A 17127-nucleotide genomic window follows, 5' to 3' on the forward strand; every position below is an offset into this window, starting at 1 on the left:
TTGTTAACAGGAGTTATCCTGTAAAGTAATAGTAACTTAACTCAGTGCAATAAACAGACATAAGACAGCAAAAAACTGCTTGTGTTCACAAAAGAAGCCACAATCTGTTCACTTCCAAAAAGAAGGACATAATTCGAAGCTTTACACATATGGGTGTTCAGATTAAAAAATGGATCAAGAAAAGGCAAGGGGGTTGTGGGCACATTTGAAGGATGATTAAGTCTTAACAACAGATAAAAGATAAGGTATTGGAGACAAAGGAAGGAGAAAAAGGGGAAAATGCTGTGAAAACTACATGGAATGAGGCAGAAATACCTGTAGAAGTGTTTAGTGGAGACCAAGGGTTGCAGAACTAAAGGGTGTGTTGGTGGAAGCTTCCACACCTGTAGAATTCAGCACCAAGCTTCAAGGATAGTGGAAAGGGAGGGGGAGAAGAGTTAACATGGCCTCTGAAGTTTGCTACGCTGTCCTGATCAGCATGTTTCGATAATGGGTGGTCAAACCCACTCTTTGCCACAGTTTTGTAGTTACCATTTACATAAATCGACAGCAGGTTGGTAGTCACAACCATTTAAAAATCTGCACAGCAGTTGCTGGCACAAGTGGTCATGCACATCCCGTTGGAAACAGGGCCCTTCCTGTGAGAGCAGCTATGCCGTATTTCAAGGAAGATCTACATTATTAGAGATAATAGCTGCTACTACCACCTTAAAATAATACTAAATAAGTCTGAACATTTGGTTATGAGAACAACAGTGAATAAACTAAATTTTTCTTCAGCCTTTATAAATGTACGTCACTAACTGTAATATAACTCACCACTTGTCCAAGATAAAAAACTGTAGCTGGATTTACACGCCCCAAACTGATTTTTTTGGCAGGTAACCAACCACGAGCATCTCCATAAAATGCTATCAATGCACCTTTCTCTGATAGATGCACAATTACACCTTCACATTCTAGACCAGGTATTACATCTTCAGGCTTTGTTACAGGAGGCACCTTTGATGACACTAATGAAGGTTTAAGTGTCAGCCGCAACTTGCCATCCTTCAATGACAAAACCTACGCCAGATGACAATTATTTATTCACTTAAAATCTCTGAGAATAATCATTAATTAATGATTAACCTAATGAGTGAAAATGAAAGAAAACAGAATAAGATACTTGTCAATGACGTGCTGCTCTATTATAAAGAACACAATCTTTATTGCATTACTAACTATAATTTTCAAGTAACTGTTAGTGCAAACCCAGATCTAGTACGTAGATGGTTCAAAATATTTTTTATAAAGCTGTTGGATTTCAAATTACAGCACCTTCCATATTCAGCACAAAGAAAATTTACATTACTTCTAGGCTGCAGCTGAGGATTAAGTTTTCCAAAGCCATCATTAGTTAACAGGAATGAATGAAGATAAGACTACAATTCAACCCCACAGCATCCTTTATATTTTAGCAAGGAGTGGACTAAATATGCTTGGCAACAATCACAATCTTTTTTACTGCTTCTGTATGACTACTTTACGATCATTTACTAGTGATCCAAAGAAACACTGCCACTTCACTACAAGTAAAGAATCTGAAATATATATGTAACATCTTTAAATGACACACTTATCAATTTTCTTTCAGCAGAATATTTACCCTTCCATTGAATTTTAATCCAGTTGTAAACTTCTTTTCTGGATGTTGCAGTGGCACGTCAGACATATGCAGTGGTGGCACAGTAGCATCAAATAACTTCTTGCCATGTATAACCTGCACCGCAAGACCACTTTTGACAATTTTTTTCACTATGCATCGTACCTTCTGCCCCAGAGATAGTGGATTTTTGCCAAGAGGCTGATCTTCTAATTCATTTCTGTAAATAAAAGTTGGTTTATAGTGCACACTTTAATCCTAATTGTTGGCAGGCAAATCAAATAAGAATAGAAACAAATTGCATTTCTAACAATAAAGAGTCTGGGAATAACAACACATTACTGTGGTCAAAATAAAAACAAACAAACAAAATCGGAAAATTGTGACGAAGATGAAATGACTAACATGATCTGAACCAACATGAATTACACAAAAACTGTGGATGACGATACGTGAATGACAACACACATTTCGCAAAATGAAGCACAAAATGTAAATGACAAGTGAAAAACATCAAAAAATGGCATATGGTGTAAGTTTTCAGATTCCTGCAGAAAGCAAGGGAAAAATAAAATGTACCAGCTGTCACAGATGAATCCAAGGAATATGAACAACTTCATCATTTGATAACTGTGAAATTTGTAACAACAAACCCTACATGACAGGACATATTTGCAATCAAGAAACATGTATGTAAATTCAAATTCATGTAAATAACTTCACTCATATTCATATGTACAACTAAACTTCTCTAAACTACCACATAAAAGATAGAATGAGATTTTCACTCTGCAGCGGAGTGTGCGCTGATATGAAACTTCCTGGCAGATTAAAACTGTGTGCCCGACCGAGATTCGAACTCGGGACCTTTGCCTTTCGCGGGCAAGTGCTCTACCATCTGAGCTACCGAAGCACGACTCACGCCCGGTACTCAAAGCTTTACTTCTGCCAGTACCTCGTCTCCTGCCTTCCAAACTTTACAGAAGCTCTCCTGTAAAGTTTGGAAGGTAGGAGACGAGGTACTAGCAGAAGTAAAGCTGTGAGTACCGGGTGTGAGTCGTGCTTCGGTAGCTCAGATGGTAGAGCACTTGCCCGCGAAAGGCAAAGGTCCCGAGTTCGAGTCTCGGTCGCGCACACAGTTTCAATCTGCCAGGAAGTTTCACATAAAAGATATCTTAAAACATTCCTGCCTTTTATCTGATTTCGTGTCGTCATATGTCATCAACTTTTAAGACGTAAGAAAATTGCAAGCTCTTCTGCAGAATAAATTATTACCTGCTAAAATGTGCAACAAACAACTGGTAAGGTGATTCCAAGCCCAAGAGCTGCCACGCCCCCCCCCCCCCCCACACACACTTACTCTTTACATAATAAAGAAAGTCAATATTCCATACAGTTGATTACCACTGAAATGTCAGATTTAATGTGAACTGTCATGTGTAAAACTTACTTCTCAAAAGTGCAGAAAAATAACCTTTCCATGAAATCATATCCTATGACTTTGCACTTCTGTTTTGCACCTATAGGGTATAGCCTTCCCAATCTTTTAATAAGTGATACTTCTGGTTCTTTTGAAAGTTCCTTACGAATACGGAACGTTGAAACTAAGCCTCTTAAACCCTGGTTCTTTTTTCCAAGTCGAATGCTTACACCATTCGCATCAATACCAATCACCTGTAAAACAAAACATTATTAAAATTTATTTCCCAATTACAATAAAGACAACAGACAAAGCTTTGAGTGAGGGAGATGTAAATAATCTAACAGTGCATTTCATATTGTATACTTAAAATTGTGGAACACTTCAAGCTTAAAAATATTCTGTATCTCATTTCTTGTACTTAGATAAATAAAAAATATGGGTCCAAGACTTATGTTTTCTTTTTTCATATGCTCTATAGAGTTTTTCTAGCACTGAATATGATTTTCACCTCTCATAATGTTTTGAGCACATGGAAAATGTCAAGCTGCACTATGGTTCTGGCTGCACAATACATAGTACATAGCATTTAAACACACCTTATGGATCAGTTATGCCAGAGGAAGGCAATGGCATACAATTTTGAATAGGCCTTGCCCAGTAATGAGCTGTGGTGTTCAAGCCAGTTTTCGGGCTGGTGAAATCGTCTCACATTGTAAAGCCAAGTAGCAGCTTCATCTTGTACTGTGACAAGCAGGAGACACTGAAACCTTGTATCTGGATGAAGAAACCAAGAAACTTTTTTTTTTCCTTCAATCAAATTCACTAATAAACATTGCACTCAGCTAACACTTGGTGTTGACAACTAATCATCAATGAAATCTTTTCGTACTTCCATTTGTGTTGCTGCATTGAGATTCTGGGACATGGGTGTCACTCTCATCTTTCTGCCAGAGATTTCATTAGCAGCAATATACACCACAGAGGTCTACATTAACTGTACCCAATGCTGTGACAAAGTAACCAAGTTTCGTCCAGTGCAGGCATTCAATCAATTCACAATGGTAATGGCATTGGATTTTATCCACACATTCCTGTAAAACCATCATTTCCTTCAGAAAAGGCCTTAATTTGAATTTCATATGAAAAATGCATCCATTATCTGAACTGTCCTGACACCAAACCATACTTACTGAATGTTTCTTGTAAACAAAATTACCACACATTATAACTTAACATGCTATTTTACACTTTATATTGACCGTGTACAGGCATTTGGTAAAACCAACTCTCATATCCAATAATGGAAATTCCTGGATGAAGCAATATCTAAAAATGCAACCACTCACCTGTAGCAAATCGATGTGTGGAACACAGTAAGACATAACAGAAAATAGCATTCAGTAGTTTTTGTGCACTAGCAATAGTACACACATTCAGACACAACAGCCCGGGAGCGTGCATTGGGTCGTCCAAGGGTGTGTGTGTGTGGGGGGGGGGGGGGGGGGGGGGGCGCACGCGCGCACGTGCGTGCTCTATTGCTAAAAAAAGAATTAAAAAGAATTAGTGTTCAAAAGTTAGTGTGAATGCTGTTTTCTGTTATATATTACTGTGCTCCATGCATTGATTCACTATAGGTTAGTGGTTGCCTCTCCTTTAGCTTATGTATAACTCTCATGCACACTTCTATCACAAGAAGAGAGTCAAGTGATGAAAGTTTCACCATATTAAATGGGAATATACATTATTATGCAAGGACACAAATAGATGCCCCTTATACGACGCGTGTAAATAGGCACATGGCACACTGAAAACTTGACGCTATGATTCATGAAAGTGACTGTCATTGCCTGCAAGATACATGGAACACCTGTACACACAATGAAGGGCTGAGAGAGATGCAATGCTCATTACAACTTCATAGACTGCGTGGGAGCATTACATAAAAGAAGAAACCGCACAGGGCAGTTCAACTATGATGTCCCACACTGTCCCTAACTGATGTCCACAACCAAAGAGCTGTCATTTAACTGTAAGGCAGGCAAAATGTAGGGTCAATAGTGTCCTTTGATAAATATCCAGCACTTACAGCTGCTGTTATATTGGGGTGTATGTAAGAAGACAGCAGAACAATGTATTCCTTGCAGAGAGAGACGGTAGTCAGTGTGGTCTCTGTCTATGAACCGCACCTCAGGCTACAGTTGTTACCTACCATAGTAACTGACAATGCAGTGGTGTGTGCTATACCTGACCACAGTTTCTGCTTCTGACTCTGCTTATCAGAATTTATATGCTTGGAAAACTATCGCTGTTGCTTTTTAACATAATACTTGTTGTGTTTGCTTTATGCCACCCATATTCAAAATTACAGTGACCAAGTAACCACACCAAACCTATATTAACATGAAAATCAATGCTAAATGTTTTACGCGCACCTTGACGTGCATGCTAAAGGCCAAAATAGCAGAATGATGTTACTGGCAGGGGTACCTCTGCACATCTCCCCATCACCTGCCTTCTTACGTGTACACCACTACAGAAAAGGCTAAAATGAACCATTATGTACTGAACTACAGGGTGACAATTATTGAACTATATGAAAAAGAAAAACATGAATTACTTACAAACTTTATTCAACATATAAACACCACTACAGGTATTTGGATTTAAGTTATGACATGTTCGATATGCCTGCCATCATTGGCGATGATGTGGTGCAGACAACGGCAAAATTCTGCATGACCCACTTAAGTATCAGAACATTGATGCCGTCGATGACCTCCTAAATGGCTGCTTTCAGCTCAGCAATGGTTTTGCGGTTATTTCTGTACACTCTGTCTTCAATATAGCCCCATAAAAAGGTGTAGCATGTGTTTGGATCCAGAGAATATGTAGGCCAATTGAGGCCCATGCCAGTGGCCTCTGGGTACCCCAGAGCCAGAATGCGGTCCCCAAAAAGCTCCTCCAGGACATCAAACACACTCCTGCTTTCATGGAGTCGAGTTCCATCTTGCACGAACCACATCCTGTCAAAATCAGGGTAACTTTGGATAACAGGAATTAAATCAGCTTACAAAACCTTCACGTACCGTTCACTAGTCACCATGCCATCAAGGAATATCGCACCAATTATCCCATGACTGGACATAGCACACTACATAGTCACCCACTGAGAGTGAGAGACTTATCAGTCGCAAAATGCAGATTCTGAGTCCCCCAAAAGTGCCAATTTTGCTTATTTAACTTCATTGCTAAACCAAACCATATTCACATCAAAGTCCTGTTTGTCAATTCTGAGGACAATAATTTTGGCGAAACACAACCACTGTTCCATGTCCCTGGAGCTTCAAGGCTGATGGGTTTGAATTTTATATGGGAAAAGATGTAAGTCTTCAACAACAATTTGTTGCAGTGTCTCCCAGCTGATACTCACCTGTTACGCAGCTCGTCTGATCGATTTGCTGGGGCTGGTTTGAAACACAACACACATCTTCTCGATGTTTTCAAGCATTTTCACCCTTTTTGGACGACCTACATTGCCAAAAGTGTCATCACTAACACTACCCATTCTCTCAAACTTGCGAACCAAATTCTTGATTTTTAACACACTTGGACTGGTTGCCTTCAGCTTGAACTGGTCACAAACTTCCTTTGCGCTGCAGTTGGGCGTTACTGCTTGCATAGTAGGCCTTCACAAGCACTACATGCTCAGGCACTCTGTACCGTGACATTTTCACGTGTAAATGGCCGACAACAAGAAGGCACGTTTGCATTGTGCATGCACATACTAATTCCCATCATTTCACATGGCCAACCATGCAGTTTGAACATCCTAACACAAACCATTCAGATGTTATGATGATTTTATTTCATGTAGTTCAAAAATTGTCACCCTGTATACTAAAGTTATGATTCTCATCCAACAACTGATGATAACCGTACAGGAGAGGAAGAAAGATGAGCAAACACAATGCCAACTTCACTCAGCAGCAGTGCATGTAATCTATTTACTATGGAAGCATTACTGGGAGCCATTACATACAATCATCTTCAACAAGGGTTATGAATCAAGTATTACTGGCTTCACAGCAATGCAATTAATTACCATGATACTACGTATTTGTTAGTCAATGGGGTGATCTCAAATCACTTTTCTGACAATATTTTTGTTGCATTTCAACACTTGTATAGATTATCTAACTGTCAAATTTATCGCCATATGAACAAGGAAGCCGAAGTGGCGCAAAACCCACTGATTCAAGAGTAATTTGCAAACAAGACAGGCAAATAAGCTGCAGAATAGACAAAACATTTGTGTAAATCATGTCAATGCAGCCACACTGATGGAAGTCTGAGAAGATTTCATCAATGATTAGTTATCAAACCCCAATCCGAATACAAGGTTTTATTAATTAGTTTGCAAAAATTGTTTCTGGTTATCAGTCGAGTAACCGCTTCATTCAGGTGTAACATTTCAATGTTTCTTGCTTCTCAAAACACAGGATGAAACTGTTTCTTCACTTTACAATGTAAGAAAATCAAATACTACACTGTTTGTAACCATATAAGAGACTATTCACTTGGATGCTAAAAGTGGTGTCATGCGGATGCACAGGTAAATGGTATTTTGTCCTAAATCAACAACACTAGGTTCACTGTTTTGTGTTTGAATACACAAAGCAAATCCACTTTGAATTCAATGATTTCAATTGCGCATACAATCTGCATGAATTGTTGTTGTTGTTGCTGTTGTCTTCAGTCCAAACACTAGTTTGATGCAGCTCTCCACGCTATTCTATCCCATGCAACCCCCTTCATCACCAAGTAACTACTGCAACCTACATCCTTCTTGATCTGCTTACTGTATTCACCTATGATTTTTAGCCCCCCCCCCCCCCCCCCACACACACACACTTCCCTCCAATACAATACTAAATTGGTGATCCCTCGATGTCCCAGAACACGTCCTATCAACTGATCCCTACTTTTGGTCAATCTGCGCCACACATTTCTGTCTCCCCAATTCTATTCAGTTCCTTCCCATTAGTTATGTGATCTACCCACCTAATCTTCAGCATTCTTCCATAGCACCACTTTTCAAAAGTTTCTACTCTCTTCTTGCCTAAACTGTTTATCGTCCATGTTTCACTCATATACATGGCTACACTCCATACAAATACTTCCAGAAAAGGCTTCCTTACACCACTGTCCCCACACCCACCACAGAACAGTTTCCTCTTCCTCCACCTATCACCTCCTCCCAATTCATATCTCCCAAGTCAGCTTCATTGTGTGCTGCTTCCTACCAGTTCCAGCACTGCACCACACAATTCACCCCTTGTATCTGTCATCTCTTCCTCCCTCATTTCTATTTTGCACACTTGTTGCCTCCCTCCAAGCTGCTAGCTACCCATCCCCAACCCCTCTCCTGCTTCCCACCTCTTTCTTTCTTTACCGAACTGACACAACCTTCAGCTCCAGTCCGCATGCCAAACTGCAACCCTGACATTGTGTGTCCAGGCAGCACAACGTAAGGGCACATGTAGGTGTAGGTGTAGGTGTGTGTGTGTGTGTGTGTGTGTGTGTGTGTGTGTGTGTGTACTGCATCTGGGTAAAGGATTTATTCCAAAAGGTAGCAGTTTTGTCTTTTCTTTGTGTGCGCCTGCCAACAACTCAATGTTCCTGCTATTTGTTAACTGGGCTCCTTTACTACCAATTATTTACGTAAATAGTGGTGAGTTTGTTCAATTTTTAGATAAAATAATATATTTAGTAATATCACACTGCACTAATGATTTAAACATATTTGACACAATATATTTACCTTTGCTTTGACAATAATGTCCCCAATATTAATTGTAGTGAATGGTGACATTGGTAGATCTACTGATAATATTGTAGGGTCTAAAGAAAAGTATGCAATCTTAACAGCAGGCAGGATATACAGGAGCCTCGCTTTTAACTCGCTGCCAACAGAATAATTTTGCAGATTCTTGCCAGGTGTTGACAGGTGCCTCTCAGAGATATAGCCAACTTTGTCATCATTATACAACACACGAAGTCCATTTCTCAGCACCTGTCCAAAATAGATAAATCCCTATACTTACTCATGACAGACAAAATACAAAGGTAAAAGACATGCATCATTTATTTAGACGCAGACACCTCAAGATTCATGATGCTTTAGTAACAAAATATGAATTATCAAAGTGACAGAACTATAAGGCTAGCACTGGAAGAAAGTTAACAATCTTCTATATTAAGATATCTGTGATACGCTCATATCAATTTATTAGTTGGGTAGAAGAAGTTTGTTTTCTACACTGATGTAACACTAACTTCTAAATTAGTTACTGCAGTCAAATTTTCAAATATGACAAATTTATAAGATTTATTCCATCAAACATATCAAAAGGAAAAATGTACTAGAGAAACATATAAAATTGTGAGACACAATTATTGGCCAGTACTCACCTAAAAATAAAAATGACAATATATATAGACACACACACACACACACACACACACACACACACACACACTGAAGCGCCAAAGAAACTGGTATAGGTATGCATATTCAAATACAGATATATGTAAATATGCAGAACATGGCGCTGCGGTCAGCAACGTCTATATAAAACAAGTGTCTGGCACAGTTGTTCGATCGGTTACTGCTGCTACAATGTCAGGTTATCAAGATTTAAGTGAGTTTGAACATGATGTTACAGTCGATGCACGATCAATGGGACATAGGATTTCCAAGGTAGCGATTAGGTGGGGATTTTCCCATACAATCATTTCACGAGTGCACTGTGAATATAAGGAATCCAGTAAAACATCACATCTCCTACATCGCTGCAGCCAGAAAAACATCCTGCAAGAACAGGACCGCCAATGACTGCAGATTTCAATACTGGCCCATCAACAAGTGTCAGCGTGCGAACCATTCAACGAAACATCATCGATGTGGGCTTTCAGAGCAGAAGGCCCACTCGCGTACCCTTGACAACCACTGATTCAGAAGAGATCTCCACCCACTTGTATTCTTATGTATTTATGGACAGCCCTGCAGGATTCATGGTGTCAATTCCCTCCAGCACTGCTTCAGACATTAGTCGAAGGTAGACTTGAACATGCAAATCATATAACATGAACAAAAGTGTACTTGCTAGCAATAATATTTTCTTATCTATATTATTCTTTTTTTTCTTTTTCTTTTTTTCTCCTGAGAGGCATTTCCCTCACAAAAGACCAAAACCAATCCTTCCCAAACCTGCCATCTCAAAATTTTATTTTCATGTGTTTCTGACACTATATTCCAAATTGCTGGCCTTCTTTCTACTTTGTCAAGTTGTAGTTCAATGTCCATATTCTCGTCTTCCATTTCACTCTTTTCAGTGTCCAACAAAGAAAAATAACAGAAATCACTGAAAATACATCTGATTATGATGGAAACGCGCAGCCAACTGAATGGACACAGGAGCTACCTATCTTTCTAACCGGGCTTCAACAGGACACAGGAGCTACCTATCTTTCTAACCGGGCTTCAACAGGAGTTCTCCTGCGTCCAGAGATTTTTTTCTGTGAACACTGCATTAACTCGCGCTCCTATGGTTGGTTGTAACTTGAATGTTAGATGTCTAAACAAGTGTTTTGAAAACACATGTCAGACTTCCATCATCTGGACTTATCCTTAACATCCCATCAACTCCAAGATCATTAGAGCTGTAGCACAGTCTCCAATTAAGGAAGAAGTCAGCCCTATCCTCTTCAAAGCAATCATCCCTAAATTTGCTTTACTCAATTTAGATGATGATGATGATGATGTTTGGTTTTTTGGGCACTCAACTGCGCGGTTATCACCGCCCGTACAAATTCCCAACCTTTGCTCAGTCCAAACTCACCACTTTCATGAATGATGACGAAATGACGAGGACAACACAAACACCCAGTCATCTCGAGGCAAGTGAAAATCCCTGACCCTGCCGGGAATCGAAACCAGGACCCCGTGCTCGGGAAGTGAGCTCAATTTAGAGACATAACAGAACACCTGTACAGCTGCACTCACAAGTACAAATTAAAATATTAATGAAATTTCCACTGTGCAGAGGAATATTTTTCAAGCCAAACTTTGTGAAAGGTCAGATAAAAAAAAGTCTCCAAGACCAGATAGACCACTGCCTTGAACAACAATGTTTCATGAATTGAGGTATGTGATCTCATTGCACAACCTGACTCAAAGCTCTATTTTGTCAATACTTCCGTCTATTTTCCCCAATTCCTCAGAAGTAGTTCTGTATAACTTGTACTGGATTAGCACTCTTGGAATAAAGGTTACAACAGGCAAATTATCAGCTGTGAGGCCTATGAAGTGTGTTGGATATCTCAGTTGGTAATGTGTTGCTTTACAAAAGCCAAAGATCCAAGTCAAGTCACAGTACAGGATGACCCAAAAATCCATTAACTTTTGAAAATTCCTAACTTCATAGAACAATGTAGGTAGAGAGGTAAAAGTTGACATATGCTTGAAATGACATAGGGTTTTATTGAAACCAAAAAAAGGTGCACACAATGATAAGCAGATGGTGCTTCATGTGATACAAAAACAATAATTAGTACAACAATTGATTTTTAGCAAAGATGATGTTCTTTATAGCAACTGCTCAGCATGTCAACCATCACTCATCAACAATAACTGTAGTCGAGGGACAATGTTGCGAACAGTATTGTACAGCACATCAGTAGATATGGTGAGAAATTGCCATCGGATGTTGTATTTTAGCATCCCTAATGAGGTCAGATGGTTGTATATTTGTGACTTCAGGTAACCCACAACCTTTTCATCACAACAGTTGAGGTCTGGGGACCTGGGAGGCCAAGCATGATGAAAGCAGTAGCTCAGCATGCAATCTTCACCAAACGATTCACACATGTACCAATATAGGTTGGAATGCCGTCCTGAATAAAAGTCGTATCTTCCAGCAAGTATCTGTCAGCTAGGCTAGGTGTGATCTGATTCTGTAACATATCTGTGTATCTCAAACCCACCACGCTGAGAGTCTGAAAAGCAGCACCCTGCATTTCCTTGAAGGAAAAGTGTCTGATCATGACTGATGTAGTAAATCCACACCACACCGTGACTTTCTTGTCATGTAATAGGGCTTCGATGACAGTTCTAAGATTTTCAGTAGCGCACATTCTGCAGTTGTGGATACTGACAGAGCCTCAGAGTGTGAAATGGGCTTCGTCAGTCCACAACACGTTAGACAACCTGTTTTCATCTTCCTCCATTTTTTGAGGTAACCATACTGCAAATGCTTTCTGCAACTCAAAATCTGTGGCTAACAGCTCATGGCGGCGCTGCATTTAGTATGGATAGCACTGGAGGGTAAGCCTTCATGTTCTCCAAACAGCACCTAGAACCACATATTGGCCAATTTTTGCACTCGTTTTTGGTTTCAATAAAACCTTATGTCATTTCAAGCACATGTGTCAAGTTTTACCTCTCTATAGGGTGTACACGTGGACAACAAAAAACTCCCTGATTATCTGGTTAAAAATACACTTTTTCCCAGACGAAAATACACTTTTTCATGGGTAAAAATACACTTTTTCTGTGTTAAACAACATATTTTGGAAAGACCTTTGATGCTGCAACATGTACACTACATATTTTCTTATTGCAAAAGCATAAATACGAATTCCATCAAATCCAGCATATTAGTTTCCGAAGAACTGAAGCCAAGACTGTGGTGCACTTTTTTCAGCCAATCATAGCTCACATCACATGAACTTGCCAGCCAATGACAGCAGATACTCAAAGCATAGAACACGTGCTGTAGTCAGACAATAGCAACATCATTGTTAAGTAGCGTGAACACACAAATAGGAAAAGTTAATGGTTTAAATTAATGAACACAGTATATGGCTACAAGAAAAGCTATGTTTTCACATACAATATTGGTCTTCTTCGTGTGTGTTGCCCTTTAATATACATCAGACACAAACGTGCCAGTAAAATTTTAACTAATGATATACATGGCTGGTATTTTGGGTGAAAAATTTTTCTAAGTGGTTGGTCTTCAAGTTTTGAATGAGAGTCAAATGCTCTGTGACTTAAGAAATTCATCACACATTCTCACACATAACATAGTTTACCTTGTGTAAAAGGAAATTTTCTTTGAAAGTAATGCTTCTCAAACTACCATTCGCAGTATTTTCCTGCAGTCTATTAAAAATTTACATGCATTTCAATACTTGCCTGAGAGCGCCAGAAAACCGGTGTTACTGTGCATGAGCAGCTATGATGATATAGGAAGCCCATGCTTGGTGTTTGCTGCGCTTATATGCCTTTTGTCCCATTTCTATTTGAAAATTTGTGCTAAGTGGGACATCACATGACCATGTGCAGCACTGTGACACGTTGTTCGGAGGGAATTTACAGAGTTATTGCACTTATGCCTGTTGTTTTATCATATCCTATCCAGACAAGGAATGCAAAATAAAAGAAGCAGTCCTTGGCATAATATTCATTTCAAAACAAGACTCTACAACTCAAAGTACCCTAACACTTTGCTAACAGGTGACACCTTTTTTTTTTTTTTTTTTTTTTTTGCTCTGGGATACTGTTATGTTTCACTTCAACGCAGGTTTACATCCACACAGCACTGCAAAAAGCTAGTAAGAAAGAATACAAATTTCTTGCAAAAACAAAAAAAAAATACTGTTTGTATACACCAAAACTAAGGACAGTAAGTTTTCCATTACTTTTTCAAGCAGTATAACAAGGTTATCTGTGAAGCTCAGAAGCTGTATAACTGTCAGTTTATATTTTAATCCAGGGCTAAATATAAAGCCTTGTAGGGAGTTATAATCGTAAAACACGTTGTGCTGCCAGTCTGTAATTTACCAAAGAACAACTTTCTGTGAACAACACAAATTAAGAAATAATGTGAAGCCTAGACGAGGTATCAGACAAGGGTTGAAACATGCCTCGCAATCGAAAACATAGTTTTTCACAGAAGTAAAATTTGTGAAATTCTTCTAACAGACAGGACATCAGAAATACTCCAACAACATCAGAATTTCATAAACCATATTCAAACGCATAATTAGGCTTAAATTGCACATTCTTATATCAGATTCACACTGAAGTAAGACCCTAACTGGCATTCAGCTCCTCAGTGAGGTTTTTGGGATGCCAATTTTCTTGGAGTACCAGTAGTGTATTGTCTTGTTTGGTTCTTTATTATGGCATTATGCTGTATGTGCCAGAAGATGAAAAAGTACACTTGAAATTCAGTGAACAGTTAAAACCAGGCAATAGTGTGGAATGAAACACTCCCCTTCAAATAAAAGATTGATAAAAGCCAAATTTCTTGAGCAAACCAACAAAAGTAACTTCACTGTTCTGAAATTAATAAAATTTTAGTCTTCCATAATTATGTGAATGTATTTTAATTCACTAGATAGCTCCCGACCACAAAAATCCATTTTGTTTTCACCCGATGTGAAAGCTGTAAACAAAGAGGGAACAGCAATATCACAAAACGTAAACACTGGTCACATGAAGGCCCCCCACCTCGCCCATTAATTTTGCACACTAGAAAAAATTTTTCAGCTAGCATATGGCTGCTTACTGCTACTGCTTATACGGCTGATAGACACACTTCAGGTAGCCAGATGCTGAAGATGGTGGTGCACATGCAGAACTTCAGCTATGAGTATGCCCATGAAGCTGCTGGCATCTGCTCAAACAAACCTAACGTAAACAGCTGTGACGTTACACTCATCGAAATCTTTATTTTGTTACGATGTATTGCGCAGTCATCATCCTAAAGGCTTTGACACATTTTGCTGTCAGCATGCACGTGTGTGCACTGTGTTTTGTTGTAGTAAATGACACCCCCCCCCCCCCCATAAAGTTTTATTTTGGTGTCATTCTCTTGTTTATGTTTTGTTGCTGCAGTATTATTCTGCATTAGCGACCTAAAGTAAAATTCTTTGTTGGAGTATCAGTTCTTACCTACTGAAATTACAAAAAATTAATGGAAACTAAAATAATGAAAAATTTCCAGCATTCTAAAAAATTCTCGGGTTTTTAACGGTTGTTTCCCAGATGAAAAAATTCCTGGTTTTTTTCTCGATATCCCAGTAGTCCTGGGGTGCATACACCCTGTCTCTACCTACATTAGTCCGGGAATTAGTGCATTTTCACATGATAATGGACTTTTGGGTCACCCTGTATACAACACAGTTTTAAAAAAATTACATATAGAATATGATAAGGCAAAAAGAACACACAAACACATGTTGGGTAATATTAAAATTAAATAACAAACATTTTCTGGAGAAAAATTGGGTAAATTACTTCTGAAACTTTGAATATCAGGTAGATTGTTGAAAACGAAATAAGAAAACAAATGGTCAGTTTAGCATTTCATTTAAAATCTATGGAACAATACTTATGGAGTATGTGGAATGACTGCATTTACAGATTAATACCTCAAACATTTCTGGGATACCATATATGGACCCATGCTGAAACACTCATATTATTAGACACTCCTAAATACTCAGTAAAATAAAATACTCAGGATGGTCAGAATCAGTTTGAAAAGCTTGTAAGCATGTTGAAGGGTAGGTTGTACTGATGAATAACTGCTAAGAAAAAAAATTGATACACTGGAATGTTTCCCAGTTAATTAACACTTAAGTTAGCCAATCAGACCATTGCGCGCATATTCAAGTGTCCCACCAGAGATGCTGTCACCAAACATGTTCTTCATTTGTTTTCCTAAAACCAAACAAGAGATTAATACAAAAACTGGACAGTAGATGGTAGTAAGGATCGAACCCAAGCCAAAGGCTGAGCAGTCTCGTGCACTATCATTTACCCTATGAGAGCAAGTGACACTAATTGTATCAGGCAGGCCATTTGAATTTAGTGTGCAATGGCCTGATTGGCTAACTTCAACACTAATTAACTTGGAAATGGCACAAAATGTCAATTTTTTTTAATAATTATTTCTCAGCACAACCTATCCTGCAATACCCTCACAAGCTTTACAGATCATTTCTGACCAACCTTTATATTGCAAGGACAGGTGAGATACCAATAGTGGCAGCATGTTTATTGCAGTAAAGTATTCAATAATATGTGGTAAGATTATTACAGATTCCGAATGTGAAATTATGTGGGTGAAGTTAAGTGTCAAAGGTAGGTCAAACATTGGAATCTGATGTTTCTATAGACCACCTGTGTCATGAGCTGCAGTGGCAAAGCACTTCAGGGACAACTTGCAGAATCTTATGAATAATTTTTATAATCATGCTGCTGTAATAAGGGAAGACTTCAATTTTCCTGCTACAGAACAGCCGAGTCATGCAATCAAGATTTGTACCAAAGACAGAAACTCATTTGACTTTATTCCTGAACTTTTGGGATACACATCATAATGCTGTGATAGCACCCATGACCAGGGTTATTAGAAGAAATGTTAAGAAAGATGGGAAAAATTTTTGCTTTTGGGTAGCTAATATCAAATATTCAGTTCTGAGAATGAAGATGTGGAGCACAAAAGTATAAAATTCAAAAACACTGTTCAATGCACCTTAGGCAAGTGCATTCTGAGGAAGCTTCTAAGGGATGGGAAAAACCTGCTGTGGTTTTATAGCTGTGTTAGAAAGTTGCTGTGGACACAGAAAGCATCAAATATTTACGTGTAGTCGAAACTTAATTGTCGAACAAAAGCTGAATGAAGAGTAAATGAACAAAAGGAAAGAAACAAGAGAAGCACTCAAATGAATCTGCAAGTAAAATTTTGACAACCAGTTTTAACAAACATTAAAAAGTGTTGTCTTATGTAAACTCAAGTCAGAGGGTCAAGCTCATCATCTATTCAATCGTTCAGTGACCTTACTGCCACTGAAATGGAAGATGACAGAGAGAAGGCCAAAATACTGAATAAAGCATTTTGAAACTGTTTCCCCACGGAAGATCGTAATATGATCCCTCCTCCTGATCAATGCACGAACAGCAAAATCACAGATATTCACATAG

General features: G+C 38.7%; 1 protein-coding gene across 1 annotated transcript in view; it reads right to left on the reverse strand.

The window, feature by feature from the left end:
- The window catches only part of LOC126253037 (protein RRP5 homolog), a 172494-nt gene that overhangs the window by 120087 nt on the left and 35280 nt on the right, over positions 1-17127 (reverse strand). Inside the window, exons 6-9 of the mRNA XM_049954106.1 lie at positions 8890-9141; positions 3096-3319; positions 1649-1865; positions 820-1065 (exon numbers count right to left, since the gene is read on the reverse strand). Coding sequence (XP_049810063.1) covers positions 820-1065; positions 1649-1865; positions 3096-3319; positions 8890-9141 — 939 coding nt within the window. The remainder of the gene's footprint in view (positions 1-819; positions 1066-1648; positions 1866-3095; positions 3320-8889; positions 9142-17127) is intronic.

This window comes from Schistocerca nitens, chromosome 4 (genome assembly GCF_023898315.1).
Source record: "Schistocerca nitens isolate TAMUIC-IGC-003100 chromosome 4, iqSchNite1.1, whole genome shotgun sequence".
NCBI classification, from domain to species: Eukaryota; Metazoa; Arthropoda; class Insecta; order Orthoptera; family Acrididae; genus Schistocerca; species Schistocerca nitens.